Source organism: Hypanus sabinus, chromosome 11, assembly GCF_030144855.1.
Source record: "Hypanus sabinus isolate sHypSab1 chromosome 11, sHypSab1.hap1, whole genome shotgun sequence".
Classification (NCBI taxonomy): domain Eukaryota; kingdom Metazoa; phylum Chordata; class Chondrichthyes; order Myliobatiformes; family Dasyatidae; genus Hypanus; species Hypanus sabinus.
Window position 1 is genome coordinate 77,334,463 of NC_082716.1, and position 18,646 is coordinate 77,353,108.

At 42.5% G+C, this 18,646-nt stretch overlaps 1 protein-coding gene across 1 annotated transcript in view; it reads right to left on the reverse strand.

Annotated features, from left to right (window-relative positions):
- LOC132402136 (4-trimethylaminobutyraldehyde dehydrogenase-like) overlaps nt 1-14,854 on the reverse strand; it is a 39,159-nt gene extending 24,305 nt beyond the window's left edge. The window contains exons 1-2 of the mRNA XM_059984760.1: nt 14,465-14,854; nt 2,792-2,937 (exon numbers count right to left, since the gene is read on the reverse strand). Coding sequence (XP_059840743.1) covers nt 2,792-2,937; nt 14,465-14,630 — 312 coding nt within the window. The 5' untranslated portion in view covers nt 14,631-14,854. The remainder of the gene's footprint in view (nt 1-2,791; nt 2,938-14,464) is intronic.
- Nucleotides 14,855-18,646: the final 3,792 nt, after the last annotated feature.

The following is an 18,646-nucleotide window of genomic DNA, read 5'->3' on the forward strand; positions in this document are numbered from 1 at the left end:
CCCGTACATCATGAGTAAAGCCCACCCAAACACTTGAGTACATCCACATGAAATGCAGCATCCAGCATCAGAGATCCTCACTACCCAGGCCATGCTCTTTTCTCACTGTTGCCATCAGGTAGAAGGTACAGGTGCCTCAGGATTTGTACCACTAGGTTCAAGTACAGTTACTACCCCTCAACCATCAGGCTCTTGAACAAAGGGGTTAACTACATCCATTGAGATATTCCCACCACTAATGATCTCACTTTAAGGACATTTTATCTATTATTTCATGTTCTCATTATTTATTGCTATTTATTTATATCTGCATTTGCACAGTTTGTTGTCTTCTGCACTCTAATTGATCTTTCATTGATCCTGTTCTAGTAACCATTCAATGGATTTATTGAGTATGCCCACAGGATAATGAATCTCAGGGTTGTATGGGGTGATAAAATATATATATATATACACACACACACACACTCCGATAATAAAATGTACTTTCATGTTCCAATTTGCAATTAGCCTATGGAGATCAATTTAAATAGGCTGATTAATTTAAATAGGTAGCTAGTCTTGAGGAAACAGGTAGAGTGCAGAAGGACTTAGACAGAGTAGGAGAACGGGCAAGGAAGTGGCAAATAAAATACAATGTTGGAAAATGCATTGCCACGCACTTTGGTTGTAGAGATAAATATGCAGACTATTTTCTAAATGGGGAGAACATCCAAAAATTTGAGTTGCAAAGGGACTTGGGACTTGTGCAGAACTACCTAAAGGTTAACTTGCAGGCAGAATTGCTGGTGAGGAAGGCAAATGTGATGTTGGCATTCATTTCAAGATGTCTAGAATACGAGAGCAAGGATGCGATGCTGAGGCTTTTATAAAACACTGGTGAGGCCTCATCGTGAGTATTGTGATCAGTTCTGGGCTCTTTATCTAAGAAAAGATGTGCTGGCATTGGAGAGGTCCCAAGGAGGTTCACAAGGGTGATTCCAGGAATGAAAGGGTTATCATACGATTAACGTTTGATAGCTCTGGATCTGTACCCGCTGGAATTTAGAAGGATGAAGAGGGATCTCATTGAAACCTTTCAAATGCTGAAAGGCCTAAACAGAGTAGACATGGAAAGGATGTTTCCCATGGTGGGTGACATCTAGGACAAGAGGGCACAGCCTCAGGATAGGGGGGTGTCCATTTGAAACAGAGATGTGGAGAAAGTTCTTTAGTCAGAGGGTGGTGAATTTGTGAAATTTATTACCACAGGCAACAGTGGAGGCCAGGTCATTGGGCATATTTAAGGCAGAGATTGATAGGTTCTTGATTAGACATGGCACCAAAGGTTACAGGAAGAAGGCCAGGAGTGGGGCTGAGGAGGGGGGACAAAACAGGATCCGACATGATTGAATGACGGAGCAGATTTGACAGGCCAAATGGCCTTAATTCTGCTCCGATATCTTATGGAATGGTGAAAGGCCTCCATAGAGTGGGTGTGGAGAGGATATTTCTTATGGTGTGACAGTCTAAGACCAGAGGACACAGCCTCAGAATAGAGTGGCATCCTTTTAGAACAGAGGTGAAGAGCAATTTCTTTAGACAGAAAGTGGTGAATCTTTGGAAAATTCTTCACCACAGGCAGCTGTGGAGGCCATGTCTTTATGTACATTTAAGGCACAGGTTGATAGATTCTTGATTGGTCAGGGCATGATGGGATATGGGGAGAAGGCAGGAAATTGAGGCTGAATGGAAATTTGGATCAGCCATGATGAAATGGCAGATTAGACTCGATGGGTTAAATGGCCTAACTCTGTTCCTATATCTTATGATATTATGTTATTTACCACAAATGGGGATACTCGCATTTTCTAAAGTACTTGGTTTCTGCTCAGTAATTCTTGTAGGCAACATTCTCAATTTGTTTATTTTTTGCATATATAACACATTAAAATTGTCCATTGACAGCATCAACAATTTATCTTCCATTATCAATGCTTTTGCCGTGACTATTTTGCTCTTGGCCAGCCTCTCAGCCGTTACTCTTCATGAACTTGTCTATCAAGGATATTGCTCTGAGCTCAACCAAGACCCAGGGCCCTCCAGATGCTTCCTGTGCAGCTTTGGCTCCCAGTCCAGCAAAAACCTCACTTTAAACATTTCCATCAGGGTGCCACTTTTTCCCCACAAAGCTTTGTTCCATCTGATCTTCACCAGCTTCTGAACCTTCAACCCTCAGCTCCTCTGCATCACGCACCAAACTCTAAAATGGCCACCTTAACACACTCACACTCTCTATCGTGACCCTTCTTTAAAGCACTTGCTATACCAGTTTGCATGACACAGTGGCAGATGGCAGATCTGTTGCCTCAGACATCGAGACCGGCCGCTGGTGCTGTTTGCACATTCCACCTGTGACCATGTGCGACTCCTCCAGGTGTTCCCGTTTCCTGCACATTCCACAGGCAACTGCAGGGGAGATGGTATCGGCTACTATAAATTGCCCCTAGTACGTAGGTGAGTGGTAGAATCTGGGAGCAATTGGTGAGAGCTTAGGGAGAATAAAATGGAATTAGTGTAGGATTAATGTAGGATCATTAATGTCAGTCAATAGTTGATGTTAGTGGGCCCAGACTCAGAACGCTGAGGGCCCATCTCTCTGCTCTGTAATTTTTATCTACTTTTTTGAGTGACTCATGCTAATGATGTGGTGTGAGATTTTGACTGACCATATCCTCTTAGAACTATTTTCCAACATTGTCTTGACATAGCTATACAAATCCAAACACGTTCATTAATACATTTCTCATACCCTTATGAGTCTTGCAGCTTCTAGTAAGATGCGACTTCTCTCTAACCCTGAGAGTTGACTCCAAGCTGTGTATGCTTCCCTGGCGCTCTGCACCGCCAGATCAACCTCCTGTTCCCCTGAACAAACGAAGTCACATATCACACGACCTACAGTAAAAAAAAAGAAAACAACACAAATCATGGAGGGAAAGCCTCTAGTGGTGAAATATTCAAATTCTTAGAATTTGCTCAATTACTAAATCAACTGGCTTACTTAGAACACACACAGTTTAGGAATATTCCACTTTCGATTGATAGCCTGAATTGTGAAGGCTGAATCTTTTGGAAAAGCAGCTGCTGCAAAATGTTCATAATCTTAAATAAAAGAGGAAAAGCAAGCAGGTTGGGGAGCAGCTATAGAGAGAAAGCCAAAGTCAATATTTCAGGCCAAGAACTTTGCTTCAGAATACTTCTGATGAGCAGCCATTTGCTTAAAACATCAACCATTTGTCCTAGCATTTCACTTTCATCCAAACCAAAACATCCTCCTCAGAAGTTTGTGAGTATAGGATCATAGTATTTGACTGAAGCCTCCCTAGTTCAAATTACACAAAACTCACATATTTCTGATTGGAAAGGTTATCATATGACAGTAAAAGAGCAAGTTGGAATATCTCCCCGACACATTGGAAGAGCTGTACAGGTAATTTATCTATAAATGTAATTTCAGAAAGACAATTGCTACCAAGCACTATATTCAATGATTCTAGATTCAAAAATTCAAAGTACATTTATTATCAAAGAATGTTTAAATTATACAACCTTGAGACTTGTTTACCTACAGGCAGCCACAAAACAAGAAACCTAAAAGAATCCAATTAAAAAATAATAATAATAAAGGACCAACACCTGACGTGCAAAAGAAAGAAAATAAAACACAAATCATGCAAACAACTGAAGCCAGCAACAACATTCAGAACAAAATTGATCAGTTCTCAGATCAGAACTCCAGAGCAGACCCAAAGCCTGGCTTAACTACTGTGTGCATTTTTGGGCCCGTTATCTTCGAAAGGTTGTGCTGAAACTGGAGAGGGTTCAAAGGAGGTTCACAAAAATGATTCCAAGATGAAATGGCTTGTCACATGAAGAGCGTTTGATGGCTCTGGGCCTGTATTCACTAGAATTTAGAAGACTGAGAAGTGACCTCAATGAAACCTTTCGAATGGTGAAAGGTCTTGATTGAATGGATGTGGTTTCCTATGGAGGGAGTGTCTAAGACCAGAGGACATAGCCTCAAAATAGAGGGGTATCCCTTTGGAATGGAGATGAGAAAGAATCTCTTCAGCAAGTTTCTATGTACATTTAAGGCAGAGACTGATAGATTCTTGATTGGTCAGGGCATGAAGGTATACGGAGAGAAGGCAGGAGATTGGGGCTGAGGAAAAATAGATGAAATGGGGGAAGCAGACTCGATGGGCCAAATGGCCTAATCCTGTTCCTATATCTTATGGTCTTATCAGTTCAACACATTAACGAGCACACAGCACAGCAGCTGAGGCGGTCTGCTTAGCCTCTGCACCATGGAGAGAGGAGTGCCCATCACAGAGAGTGAGCAAAATCAGCTCTCACCTTGGACCCCTACACCCTGTCTTTTCAGTCTACATTTAAACTGACCTAGCAACGGATTGTACCTGGGAGCAACTGCAGCAAAAGGCTCCAGCACCCTGGAAAGAACGGTCAACATTGCAGAGAGCGAGCAAAACTGGCTTTCACCTCCAATCTGGGCCGTCACTTCATAAATATATTTAAATGCTGTTTTGAAAATTTTAATCAAATTCATTAGACAGTATGACCCTTTAACAAAGCCACTCTAAAATATTTTTGATTTATCGCTGTCTGTCCAAGTCTAGATAAACTCTTCCTCTCCGTTTTTCCGATTATTTACATACAAGTGATGCAAGACTCACCAATCTGTAAGGATGTTACAACACCTATCTATCTTCCATGCTGTCACAATGAAGAAATAAATCTTTAACTAGGGAAAGTTTTGATAATGGGGCCAACTCATCTCAGCTTGATGAACCCATAACTGGTATTTGGTTTATCATTGTCATGTGTACCAAGGTACAGTGAGAAGCTTTCGTTAACATGCCATCCACAGCTGCATTGAGGTAGTATAAAAAGAAAAACAATACACAGAATTCAGAATATTATGTTATAGCTACAGAGAAAGTACAGTGCAAGGACCACAAGGGAGATTAGGAAATCGGGAGTTCATCTATAACATAAAAGACGTCGGTTCAATGGTCTTATAAAAGTGCAATACAAGATGTCCTTGAGGCTGATGGTACATGTTCTCAACATTTTGTATCTTCTGCCCAATAGGAGAATGAAGAGGGGAAAATTACTGGGGTGGGGGTGGGAGGAGTCTGGTTATTTTGGCTGCTTTCCTGAGGCAGCAGGAAGTGTAGATGGAGTCAGTGGAGGGGAGGCTGGTTTCCATGATGGACTGACTGGGCTCTCTGCGATTACCTGCAGTCTTGGACAGAGGAGTTCCCACAGAGGCAGGAGCTCCCATACCAAGCTCTGATGCATCTGGATACAATGCTCTCTATGGAGCACCTATAGAAGTTGGTTAGTCATCGGGGATGTGCCGGATTTGATGAGAAATAAATTGGCAAAATGACAACTTGCATTTCTATTCCATGTTTAACAATATGAGTAATTCATAAAGGTTCTTGCAGGCAGTGACCCCACCTGCTATCTTATGCAACAGAATACTGTATATAAGCTACCAGCATGACCAGAAGCATCTGCATAGTCACCAGAGTCTGGGTGCCAGTTGACAGGGGGCACTGAGCAGCTGTTACAAACATTAGCTGGCTTAAAACACATACAAAACCAAACACAATGCAGAAGCTTAGAGCTACAAAAGGAACAATGTATACCTAATGAAAATCCATACAAAAAAAGGTTTGAAATCAGAAATAAAAAGTGAAGATACTAGAAACACTCAGCAGACAGTGATTAACAGAATCAGCAAATTTGTGGATGACACCAAAATTAGGGGTGTAGTGGACAGCGAGGAAGATTATCAGTGCTTGCAGCAGGATCTGGACCAAATGGTAAAATGGTCTGAAAAACAGCAAATGGAATTTAATGGAGACAAGTGGAAGGTGTTGCACTTTGGTAGGACTTACCAGGGTAAGTCTTACACAGTTAACGGTAGGGCTCCAAGGAGTGTCGTAGAACAAAGGGATCTGAGAAAGTCAGTCCATAATTTGTTGAAAGTGCCGTCACAGGCAGATAGGGTCATAAAGAAAGCTTTTGGCACATTGTCCTTCATATATCAATGTTTTGAGTACGGGAAATGGGATGGTATACAACTTCAACACAAGACATTGGTGAGGCCTAATTTGAAGAATAGTGTGCAGTTTTGGTCACATACCTACAGGAAAGATATAAATAACTTTGAGAGAGTGCAGAGAAAATTTACATTCTTGCTGGGTCTGGAGGTCCTGAGTTATAAGGAAAGCTTAAATAGACTAAAACTTAAATCCTTAGACTGTAGAAGATTAAGAGGAGATTTGATAGAGGTATACAAAATTATGAGTGGCATAGCATAAATGCAAGCAGTCTTTTTCCACTGAGGTTGGATGGGACTACAATCAGAAGTCATGGGTTATGGGTGAAAGGTGAAAAGTTTAAGGGGAACATGAGGAGAACCTTCGTCACTCAAAGGGTCGTGAGAGTGTGGAACATCCTGCCAGCACAAATGGTGCATGCGAGCTCAATTTCAACATTTAAGCGAAGTTTGGATAGGTACATGGATAGTAGAGATATGGAGGGCTATGGTCCCGATGCAGGTTAATGGGAGTTGGCAGTTTAAATGGTTTTGGCAGGAACTAGATGGGCAGAAGGGCCTGCTTCTGTGCTGCATTTCTCTACGACTAGACATCAGGCATGGAGGCTGCAGAACAACAATGTAGGGAGCAGATTAAGTCAAGATTCACAACAAATAGCACACGTGACTTGTGGCAAGGGCTGCATACCATCGCAGACTTCAAAGCCAAACGTAGTGGTGCCGCCAACATCGCGGTCTCTCCCAGATGAGCTCAATTGCCTTTATGCTCAGTTCGATGTCGCTAACTCTGAGCCTCCGAGGAAAACCACCGCTACAGCTTGCAACCCGGTCATCTCTGAGGCTGAGTTACGCAGATGCTTCCAACGAGTGGACAGTCGCAAGGCTGCGGGACCAGATGGCATCCCAGGGTGAGTACTTAGGATGTGAGCAGCACAACTGGCAGGTGTGTTTACTGACATCTTTAATCTCTCCCTCTCTCAATGTAGAGTGAGCTCCTGCTATAAATTATCCACCATTATCCCTGTACCAAAAAAGAGCAAGGTAACATGCCTTAATGACTGGTGTCCTGTCACGCTCACCTCAATAATAAGCAAATGCTTTGAGAGGCTGGTCAAGGATTACATCTGCAGTTTGCTATCACCCTAATGGACCCCCTACAATTCACCGACCGACACAAATGATCAACAGACAATAGCCACTGCTCTACATACCGTCCTTACACAACTGAAGAAGAAGGATGCTTAAGTGAAAATCTTGGACTACAGTTCAGCATTCAACAGCATAGTTCCATCCAGGCTCGACCGTGGCTTTGACCCTGCTTTGTGCAGCTGGATCCTGGACTTGCTGTCAGATAGCCAGTAGATTGTAAGAGTGGGTTCCCTCACCTCCAGCCCTCTGACTCTCAACACAGGAGCCCTTCAGGGCTGTGTACTAAACTCCCTCCCTTAATCCCTGTATACCCATGACTGTATCGTCACTGCCAGCTCTATCTACTAATTAAATTTGCCGACAACACTACATTGATTGGCTTTATCTCAAACAATAACAAAGTGGCCTACAAGGAAGAAATCATCTCTCTGACACAGTGGTGTCAAGAAAACAACCCCTCCCTCAATGTCACAAAAACAAAGGAGCTGGTTGTGGATTACAGGAGGAACGGAGATCGACTAACCCTTATTGACATCAATGGATCTGGGGTTGAGAGGGTAAACAGCTTTAAGTTCCTTGGCATCCAATTACCGAGGACCTCACGTGGTCTGTACACACCAGCTGTGTGGTGAAAAAGGCACAACAGAACTCCTATCACCTCAGATGGTTGAGGAAGCTTGGTATGGGCCCCCAAATCCCAAAAACTTTCTACAGGGGCACAATTGAGAGCATCCTGACTGGCTGCATCACTGCCTGGTATGGGAACTGTACCTCCCTTAATCGCAGGACTCTGCAGGGAGTGGTGCGGACAGCCCAGCGCATCTGTAGTTGTGAACTTCCCATGATTCAGGACATTTCCAAGGACAGGTGTGTAAAAAGAGCCCGAAGGATCACTGGGGACCCAAGCCATCCCAACCACAATCTATTCCAGCTGTTACCATCCGGGAAGCTGTACCACAGCATAAAAGCCAGGAATAACAGGCTCTGGGACAGCTTCTTCCACCAGGCCATCAAGACTGATGAACTCACGCTGATTTGAGTGTACTCCATACTACGTTGATTGTTCTATTTATTATAAATCACTATGATTGCACATTGCACATTTAGATGGAGACGTAATGTAAAGATTTTTACTCTTCAGGTATGTGAAGGATGTAAGAAATAAAGTCAATGAAGTCAATTCAATTCAAAAACCAAGAGTCACGATTTCAGGTGTTAGACCCTTCAACAAGTCCTTTCAATGAGTCATGGTTTGAAACATTAAATCCATTTCTCTTTCCACAGACACTTTCCAGCCTTACTGAGTGCTTCCAGCATTTTCTATTTTTATATCTGAAATTGAACTTAATGATGAGAACACCATGTCCTTTTGTGTTAGGTACCTGAAGGGTTACCCACTTGTTCTCTTTTCATGCCTTTAAATTTTGTCAAATATTCATATTTTCCCTTTTGTAAACAATTATGGATCCTGCCTTCACACCATTTCTTTAAACCCCTCAAAAATATCTAACACTCCCCCAGTTCCTTTCTAAATTTGTATTTTCTGCTTACTCTTCACTAAATAAGGTTAAAGCATGCAGGGTCAGGGAATGAGTGAGAAAGATATTAAAATAAGGGGAAAAAGGTCAGTATTCACATTGACATAAGATGATATATAGGATCCGACAACGATCAGTACCAGGAACAACTTTACAACAATTTAAACTTTGGATTTACAGTAATTACATAATTTCGGACTGGGCGGAAACCAAATTGGATTGGAGATTCAACATTGGGGAGAGCATCTTTGTTAAAGGTATCAACCTTTGAGTGAGTCGACAAAGTGTCTGCTCTCCCAGGTGGAGGCAAGAATTTCATTATTGCACCATTCTGAAGAACTAATGGGGAAATTTCTCCTGGTACCCCAGCCCCTTAATCAACAACACAAAATCAGATTACTTGATCATTGCTGTTTAGTTGAGATAACTGTGTAGAATTGCTGGGATGTAGGAAAGAAGGCAAAGGAGAGAAATAAGCCTCAACAGTACATTTGAGTGAACACCTGAAGTAAACAGTAAAAGCACTATAGGAATATATTTTTTAATGTCTGCATGTTTCAAAAGAAACCAGAGCACAACCTGCTTCAATCCACTGCGCTTAGTACAAGACTACTGCTAAACTAGCTGGCAGGTAATGCAGTGGCATCTGCACCAGACTTCGAGGTGAGTGATCTCCGGTTCGAATCCAGCTGGCTCCTTTCATGCTTTCCATCTGTGCTGGGTTGAGCGCTGAGCTAGCAACTCGGCCTCGTGAAAAAACAGACAGAAAAATGCTAAAGAAATGGCAAGGTTTCCACGTGGCATTGAGGAACAACTCTTATAAACTCCATGCTGCTAGGCAAAGCATGTTACAATGGCTGCACTGGCAACTGCTTTGCGGTATCATCACGAAGGTTTGCTCTCGCATTCTGAACACCTGTGACTCTGGGGCAGAGCCTACCTCAGCCTCAGGAGGATGGTGGTCTGAGTCAATCCAGCACAAATTGCTTCCATCCAGTGTTTCAATGAGCAAATTTTCCCAGTTTTACAAGCAAGTTTCTGCACCAACTAATCCCAGCAACTTCACAAGCAAAGGCAGTTCCACTCCTTTACTGCTGCACTGCAGGCATCTTTCAGAAGCCGTACCTGCTTCCAAAGCTACAAAGCTGCATCGCAAGTAGGGAAATCCAGTGTAATCTGAATGCAAACACAGAGCACATTGCACAGTACTTCTCCATGCCCCTCTCCCCCCAGGTCCTCTTCTCCTATGGTCCACTCCCCTCTCCAATCAGATTCCTTCTTCTCCAGCCCTTGACCTTTCCCACCCACCCATCACCTTCCAGCTATACCTCCTTCCCTCCCACCTTTTTATTCTGGCATCTTCCCCCTCCTTTCTCAGTCCTGAAGCAAGATCCCAGCCCAAAACGTCAACTGTCTGTTAATTTCCGTAGATGCTGCCCAACCTGTCAAGTTCCTCCAGCGTGTGTTGCTTCAGATAATTCACCAGTGCAGCGACCACAGCACTAGAAACCCAGACTTCACCCCGGTCTCAGGAGCCTTTTGGGTGGAGTTAACAATGCACTCTCTGAGTGTACGAGTTTCCTTTGAGTGATGCAGTTTCTTTCCATGTGCCAAAGATGTGTCATTTAGCAAACTAATTGGGAAGTGTAAATAGCTGCTAGTGTGTAGCTGAATGGTTGAATCTGAGAGAAATGGATGGGAAAGGGGGAAGTTCGTAAGTAAGATCGGGCAGGTGCACAACAGGAAACAGGCAAGGTCTGCTGGCTAAACATTTACTTTTATGCAAGAAATCTGAACAGGCAAGGCAGATGAACTCATGGCATGGGACTGGGATGTTACAGCCATAACAGAAATCTGGTTGAGGGAGAGGGCAGGACTGCCACCTCAGTGCTCTGGATTACAGCTGCTGCCAAGCTGGAGATACGAGAGAAGGAGAGTGTTGCATTTTTGATTCGGGACAGCACCACGGCAACACAGAGAGAGCGTATTCCTGGGAGGAGTGTCCAGTGACACTACAAGGCTGAAACTCAGAAATAAAGTGGAGGTGTTCACTTTGATGGGATTGTACAATAGGCCTGCAGCAGTCAGTGGAAATTAGAGGAGCAAATATGTAGGGAGATCCAAGATAGCTGTGGATTGTAACAGTAGGTGATTTTAACTTCCCTAATAGTGACTAGGAATGTCATAGTGGAAAGTGATTAGATATGGCAGAATACATTAGGTACAGGAAAGTTTTCTTAAGTAGTATGTAGATGGCTCTGCTAGAGAGAGGACAGCAGTGAAATGAGGCGGAAGTGTCAGTGAAGGAGTATGTTGCGATCAGTGACAATGATACAATTAGTTTTTGAATAGTTATGGAAAAATAGTATAACACTAATCCACAAGTTAAAATCCTATATTGTGGCAAGCTAAACTTTAATGACTGTAGACAGGAACTTGCAAAGGTAGATTGGGAGAGTTTGTTTATCTGACAAATAGGAGGTTTTTAAAAGTGAGATAGGAAGAGTTCAAGGCCAGTATATTCCTGTCAGAGTGAAGAGCAAGGCTGGCAAGATTAGGCAACCCTGGTTCACAAGGTATATTGAGGCCTGGTCAGGAAAAAGGAAGACAGGAAAAAGGCAGAGGAAGCTGGTGTCAAGTGAATTCCACAAGTACAAGGGACAGAGGAGTTTTCAAGAGGGAAATCAGAAGGCAAAAGTTGGATATGAGATAGCTGTAAAAGAGAATCCCAGGAGATCCTAGAAATATACAGCATGCCTATCACTAATTAATCTCTAGTCGACTCTTGCTTGCTCAAGTAACCTCCATTGACTGAAACAAGCTCCTGAGTCCATAAGGTCCACGCTGACCATCCAGCATGTATTTACACTAATCACAAAGTCACAGAGTTTTACAGCACAGAGACAGGCCCTGGTCCGTGCCAACCATGATGCCTATCTTAGCAAGTCCCATTTGCCTGCATTATTACTAACTTGGGCTAGCCCAATCTATGTAAAAGTTAAAGTCACCCATGATTACTGTTGTTCTCTTATTGTCTCTAATTTCCTGGGAAACTCCATATTCACATCATCACCCATCCCCTTTGGGAGATATGAGTACAACGCACGCAGAATGGGCAAAGAAATGGTAGATGGAATACAGGTCAGCAAGTGTATGGTCATGCACTTTGGGAGAAGAAATGAAAGGGTTGACTATTTTCTAAATGGAGAGAAAATACAAAAAGCTGAGATGCAAAGAGACTTGGGAGCCCTTGTGCAGGATTCCCTAAAGATTAATTTGTAAGTTGGCTCTATGGTGAGGAAGGCAAGTGCATAGTTAGCATTCATGTCAAGAGGACTAGAATAAAAAAGCAAGGATTTAAGGAGCAGTTTTGGGCCCCTTATCTTAAAAAGGATGTGCTGAATCTAGAGAGGGTACAAAGGAGGGTACAAGTGGTGGATACAGCCAAGCCCATCACAGGCCCATCCCTCCCCACCACTGAACACATCTACAAGGAGTGCCACAACAGGTACCCCATCACCCAGCCCACACTCGCCTCTCGCTGTTGCCATTGGGACGGAGGTACAGGAACCCTAGGACCCACACCACCAGGTCAGGGACAATTAACACCCTTCAATCATCAGGCTCCTGAACCAGCATGGATAGCTTCACTCAACTCAAAACACTGATCTGATTCCACAACTATGGACTCACTTTCAAAGACCTCACAACTCTTGTTCTCAGTATTATTTATTTACTTACTTTATTTGCACAACTTGTCTTCTTTTGAACATTAGTTCTTTGTATTTTATTTTAGCAGTTTTCTGCAAAAGCAGCGTGACCCACTAGTAAGAGTGTTTTGGCTCTGGCTAAAGATAAAGAGCTATGTTGTCCAATTTAGGAATGCTGTGTCAGCCAATCAGGAGTGGGATGGCATGGAACATACTCGAGAGCTGGACAGGAAGTTTTTTTCTGAAGGACAGTACTCTGGTTTGGGTCTTGTTGCGGGAGGCGCAAAGAGAAAAGCACCAGGGAAAATGCCTGGAGTTTCCAATCCGAAGGCAAGACCCGATCGCAAGGATTGCTTAACAAGGTGGAGGATAGAAAGAAGGGATGTTAGACCTGTGGTTCGTGAGGAGAATTCAGCGCCATGAGTAAAGCTACTCCCTGATGCTACAGAAATGAGGTCCAAGGTTTATGTGCACATTTAGACTTGTTTAACTGTAATCGCCCCCTTTATATTTCTTTCTCCTTCTCTGTTAATTGTTTGATAAAGTTGAAAATAGGTAAATGTACTTGCTTTATAATGAGCCAAGTTGGTGTATTAGCTGGTGAGTGGGTTGCATATAATTTTCCATTGATTTTCCATTGTATTTCTGTGTTTTCCTGTGAGAAGAATGGAGGGCTAGGATCATAGGATATGGGAATGTTTGGTACGGGCCAATGGGCCGAAATGCCTGTTTGTGTTCTTTGACTCTAAATGAATCTCAAGGTAGTATATGGTGACATATACATACTTTGATAATAAATTTATTTTGATCATTAAATATATTCAAGGATTAGACTGTCTTGATCCAATGACAAAGGCACTATTGTCAAGAAATTCATTTCGGTCCACCTTCACCGGTTTTTGCGGATGCACCATAGGAAGTATTCTATACATCACGGCTTGGCATACAAACTGCTCTAGCTGGGTTTGTCTGATTTTAAAAAAATGCAGTTTTGGAATCAGCTCAGCGCAGCAGGATACCCGGAGCCTCCCACTCCGTGAATTTCATCTCCACTTCTCACCCAATAGAGTCACAGAAAAGTACACACAGAAACAGGCTCTTCGGCCCATCTCATTTAAGCTGCCTGCTCCCATCGACCTCCACCGCGACCATAGCCCTTCAAGCCCCTATCATCCATGTACCTGTCCAAACTTCTCTTAAACATTGAAATCCAGCTCACATGCACTGGCAGCTCATTCCATATTCTCAAGAGTGAAGATGTTCCTGAGTGACGATGTTTCCCCTCATGTTCCCCTTAAACTTTTCACTTTTCACCCTTAAAAGAGTCTGAAAAGAGGATGCTGTCCAAGTTGCATGCCATCTTGAACAACGACTCCCATCCACTCCATAATGTACTGGTTAGGCACAGGAGTACATTCAGCCAGAGACTCATTCCACCGAGATGCAACACTGAGCGTCATAGGAAGTCATTCCTGCCTGTGGCCATCAAACTTTACAACTCCTCCCTCGGAGTGTCAGACATCCTGTGTCAATAGGCTGGTCCTGGACTTATTTTTCCACTTGGCATGATTAACTTAATATTATTTAATTATTTATGGTTTTATATTGCTATATTTCTTCACTACTCTTGGTTGGTGCGGCTGTAACGAAACCCAATTTCCCTCGGGATCAATAAAGTATGTCTGTCTGTCGAATCCATGACCGTTAGCTGTAGTCCCACCCAACCTCAATGGAAAAAGCCTGCTCGCACTTACCTTTCATGATTTTGGATACCTCAATCAGTTTTCTACGTCCCAAGGAATAAAGTCCTAACCTATTCTATCTTTCCTCATAATGCATGGTCTATTCCTGTTCCTAATTCCTACGTTTAACAGTCATAATACCAGTCGTGGTGGCTACAGGCAATACCTTCACTCCACATCAAACCACTGTACCTGTGGCGGGCTCATGCACTTGCTCCCGCTTGCTGTCCCCTCCGCCTGCACACGGCTGCACCCGGCCTCCGTGTCGGTAGTTGAACGGTTCCTTGATCTGAAACGCCCCCGTGGAGGCGGCACGGAGCAGAGAAAGTGGAATCAGCCGAGTGCGTAAGATTTCCATCGAGGCCTTGCTGGGCCCAGCAATGCCGGCAGGAATGGCAGGGCAGTTTGCAAAAAGTAAAAACTTCTGCAGCAGAATCTGCCGTATTTTCTTTGTTTCAAAATGTGTAAGGGGAGCAAGCAGACTCTTCGTTAAAGAATGCAACCGAGTAACTGTAATAAAAGAACTTTGTAACAACCTTCGAACGACAGCTGCACAGCCGTTTCTTGCTCTAATTGGAGGAACCCGGAGCAAGGGGCGTATACTGACAAAGTTGTAGCGTGAAGCTGATTGAGTAATGCACCTGCCAATCAAGCTTGGAGCCCATCCCATTGGAAAGGGAGCTAGGTACGCAAAGTTGCTTGTGTAAAACTAGGACTGGGAAAACTTCATGATTCATCAAAATAATGAAAAGGGTAAAGGTTAACTACAATACCAGTAGGGTAAAGGGAAACAAAGACAGACCGAGAGAACTTCAAAGGCTATATATAACAGAGAAAATATTAATTAAGTATATGCGAGTCCCTCACTGACCAAGATGGGAGATCATGCGGAATAAGGAATGGGAGAGAAATAAAATATTTCACCTCCAACAGTGGGAAACTGTAGGTCTGGCGTGAATAAGGAAATCAAAGAAAATAGTAATAGAATTAAAAAAGTAGAAATTAATTGGTCTGCAGGACGAGCCCTTGGGATTTGATTACCTGCATCAGAGTTTTAATGACACCCCCTTTCTCCACCTGGCTCTATCTGCCTCGTATCTCATATCACCTCATATCTCTTCTCTGTCTACCTATCACCTACCGCCTCCTCTCACCCTCCTCTATTCTTCATACCAGCTCCTACATTCTCCACTTTTCATTCTTAACCCTATATCTCAGAGAGCACATACAGTTTCTCTACAGATTCTGCTCACAAGCTCCTCCCAGTTTGTTTTTGCTCCAGATTCCAGTCTTTATTTTTCTGATGATTTTAATACATTTCCCATAGATTGAAAGATGGCAAATGCAACCCTATTTCTTCAAAGGGACAGTGAAAAAAAGGTAAGTATAGATAGCCTGATTGGGGGGAGGAATGCTGTTAATAAGAAAGTTGTAACAGGCATGTGAAAAATAATAAATGTATTGGGCAGTGTTATCATGGGTCCATGTTGAAATTCAAGGCTAACAAGTCTGTTATGATTTTTATTTGTTGCGACTAGCAAAATAGACAATGGTGAAACAAATTATGTGGTTTATTTGGATTTTCAGAATCCAAATAATTCCTTAGATAAACTACAAAATAAGGAGCTATAAGCAAAATTAGGGCACACAGTATAAAGGGTTGGCATATCGGAGGAATTAATAAATGAACTAAAAGATAAAACAACAATTAGACTTTTTAGGTAGGGAGGTTGTGCTTGTCTGGTGCTGCTGGACTTCAAATGTTCACAATATCATTCAATAACCTGGATCAAGAGTAATATATGTAAGACAGCTTATAATACAAAGGTGGGGTGTGAGAAGGATAGAAACGTAGAAATCCTACAGCACAATACCGGCCCTTTGGCCCACAAAGCTGTGCCACACATGTCCTTACTTTAGAAATTACCTAGGGTTACCCATAGCCCTCTATTTTTCTAAGCTTCATATACCTATCCAGAAGTCTCTTAAAAGACCCTATTGTATCTGCCTCCACCACCATCACTGGCAGCCCATTCCACACACTCACCACTCTGCATGAAAAACTTACCCCTGACATCTCCTTTGAACCCACTTCCAAGTACCTTAAATCTGTGCCCTCCTGTTCTAGCCATTTTAGCCCTGGGAAAAGGCCTCTGACTGTCCACATGATCAATGTCTTTCATCATCTTATACACCTCTATCAGGTCACCTCTTATCCTCCATCGCTCCAAGGAGAAAAGGCCAAGTTCACTCAATCTATTCTCATAAGGCATGCTCCCCAATCCAAGTAACATCCTTGTAAATCTCCTCTGCACCCTTCCAATGACTTCCACATCCTTCCTGTAGTGAGGCGACCAGAACTGAGCACAGTACTCCAAGTGGGGTCTAACCAGGGTCCTATATTGCTGCAACATTCTCTCTCGGCTCCTAAACTCAATCCCACGATTGATGAAGGCCAGTTAACCACAGCGTCAACCTGCGCAGCAGCTTTGAGTGTCCTATGGACTCTGACCACAAGATCGCTCTGAGCTTCCACACTGGCAAGAGTCTTACTATACTATGATTATACTATCATATACTATGATGGCAGAAGACTATATTCTGCCATCATATTTGACCTACCAAAATGAACCACCTCACACTTATCTGGCTTGAACTCCTTCTGCCATCTTTTAGCCCAGTTTTGCATCTTATCTATGTCCCACTGTAACTTCTGACAGCCCTCCACACTATCCACAACAACCCCAACCTTTGAGTCATCAGCAAATTTACTAACCCACCCTCCATTTTCTTATCCAGGTCATTTATAAAAAGCACGAAGAGTAGGGGTCCCAGAATGGATCACTGAGGCACACCACTGGTCACCAGCCTTCATGTAGAATATGACCCAACTACAACCACTCGTTGCCTTCTGTGGGCAAGCCAATTCTGGATCCACAAAGCAAGGTTCCCTTGGATCCCATGCCTCCTTACTTGCTCAATAAGCCTTGCATGGGATACCTTATCAAATGCCTTGCTGAAATCCATATACACATCTACCGCCCTACTTTCATCCTCAAAAACATGAATCAGGTTCATAAGGCACAACCTGCCTTTGACAAAGCCATGCTGCTATTCCTAATCATATATCAACAAATGTTCATAAATCCTGTCTATCAGAGAGAATAAAGACAAGTAAATGGTTAAGAATATGACAGATACAATATAATGTGGAAAAATGCAGGAGATATGGGTTAGTTCAAGAAAGCAGTTCTGATTCAGAAATTTTAAAATTACACTGATGTGTGATATGAGTACTTTTAATAGTATACCATGGAAGTAAATCAATTACATTTAAAATCGAATGTGTGTTGTAAAAGACATTACTGAGATTTTCCTCTTTATTCAAATTACTGCTGCAGTTTGCATCTGTAGGAAAACTTGGAACATATGATGGAAGTAGATGCTGTTTTCTCTTTTATTCACATGAGCTGTGTGGGTTGCCAGCAAGACCAACATGTGCTGTTGGTTTGGGAACCTCAGGAATTATACCCATGAAGATCGCTGTTCCACTACAGATATACAGTATAAACAAATAATTCACTTTACACTAAAAAGTTATTTCTTACATTATTACATACTGGATTATAGAAAACTATATCTTAAATTATTTTAAGAGATCCAGTCCACTAGACAATCTACTCCTTTCCACTCATTTCAATTATTTAATAGCTTTGAACATTAAATGCAAACTGAGTCCCATTCAGAAAGAGCTACAGTATGATGCATGGAATAGTTACTCATCAGCACAATCATTGCCAATTTTGACAGGCTGACTAATGTCCCTCTAACAATTAGACCTACTAGCTTCTTCAAGCCTCTCAGTTAAATAAGAAAACAAAAAGGTTTTGATGAGGCTGTGACAGCATAAATGCGTTTTGATTCTTCAATAGCTGAATTGCACTTTCTATATGCCCATGTTAAGCTTTTCTGCTTTAGAATGTAGGGGCAAAATATGCTCAATCTGAGCCTATACTATGTAAATGCAAAATCAGAACTATTATGTTGTGTATATGTGAGAATATCTCCAGTATACTTTGAAATGATTCAGAATGTGGTAGTATTTGGCTAAAGATAAGCTATTTGTCACATGTATGTAAAACATATTGTGAAATCCACATATCGTGTCATTTGCATCAATGACCAACAGTCTGAGAATTTGTTGAGGGCAGCTCACAAGTGTCGCTATGCTTCTGGCACCAACATAACGTAGCCACAACTTACTAAGCCTAATCGGTACAAATTTGGGACGTGGGAGGAAAGCAGAAAACGTACAAACTCCTGACAGACAGCAGCAGCAATTGAATCCTTACCATTGATCTCAGGCACTGCAAA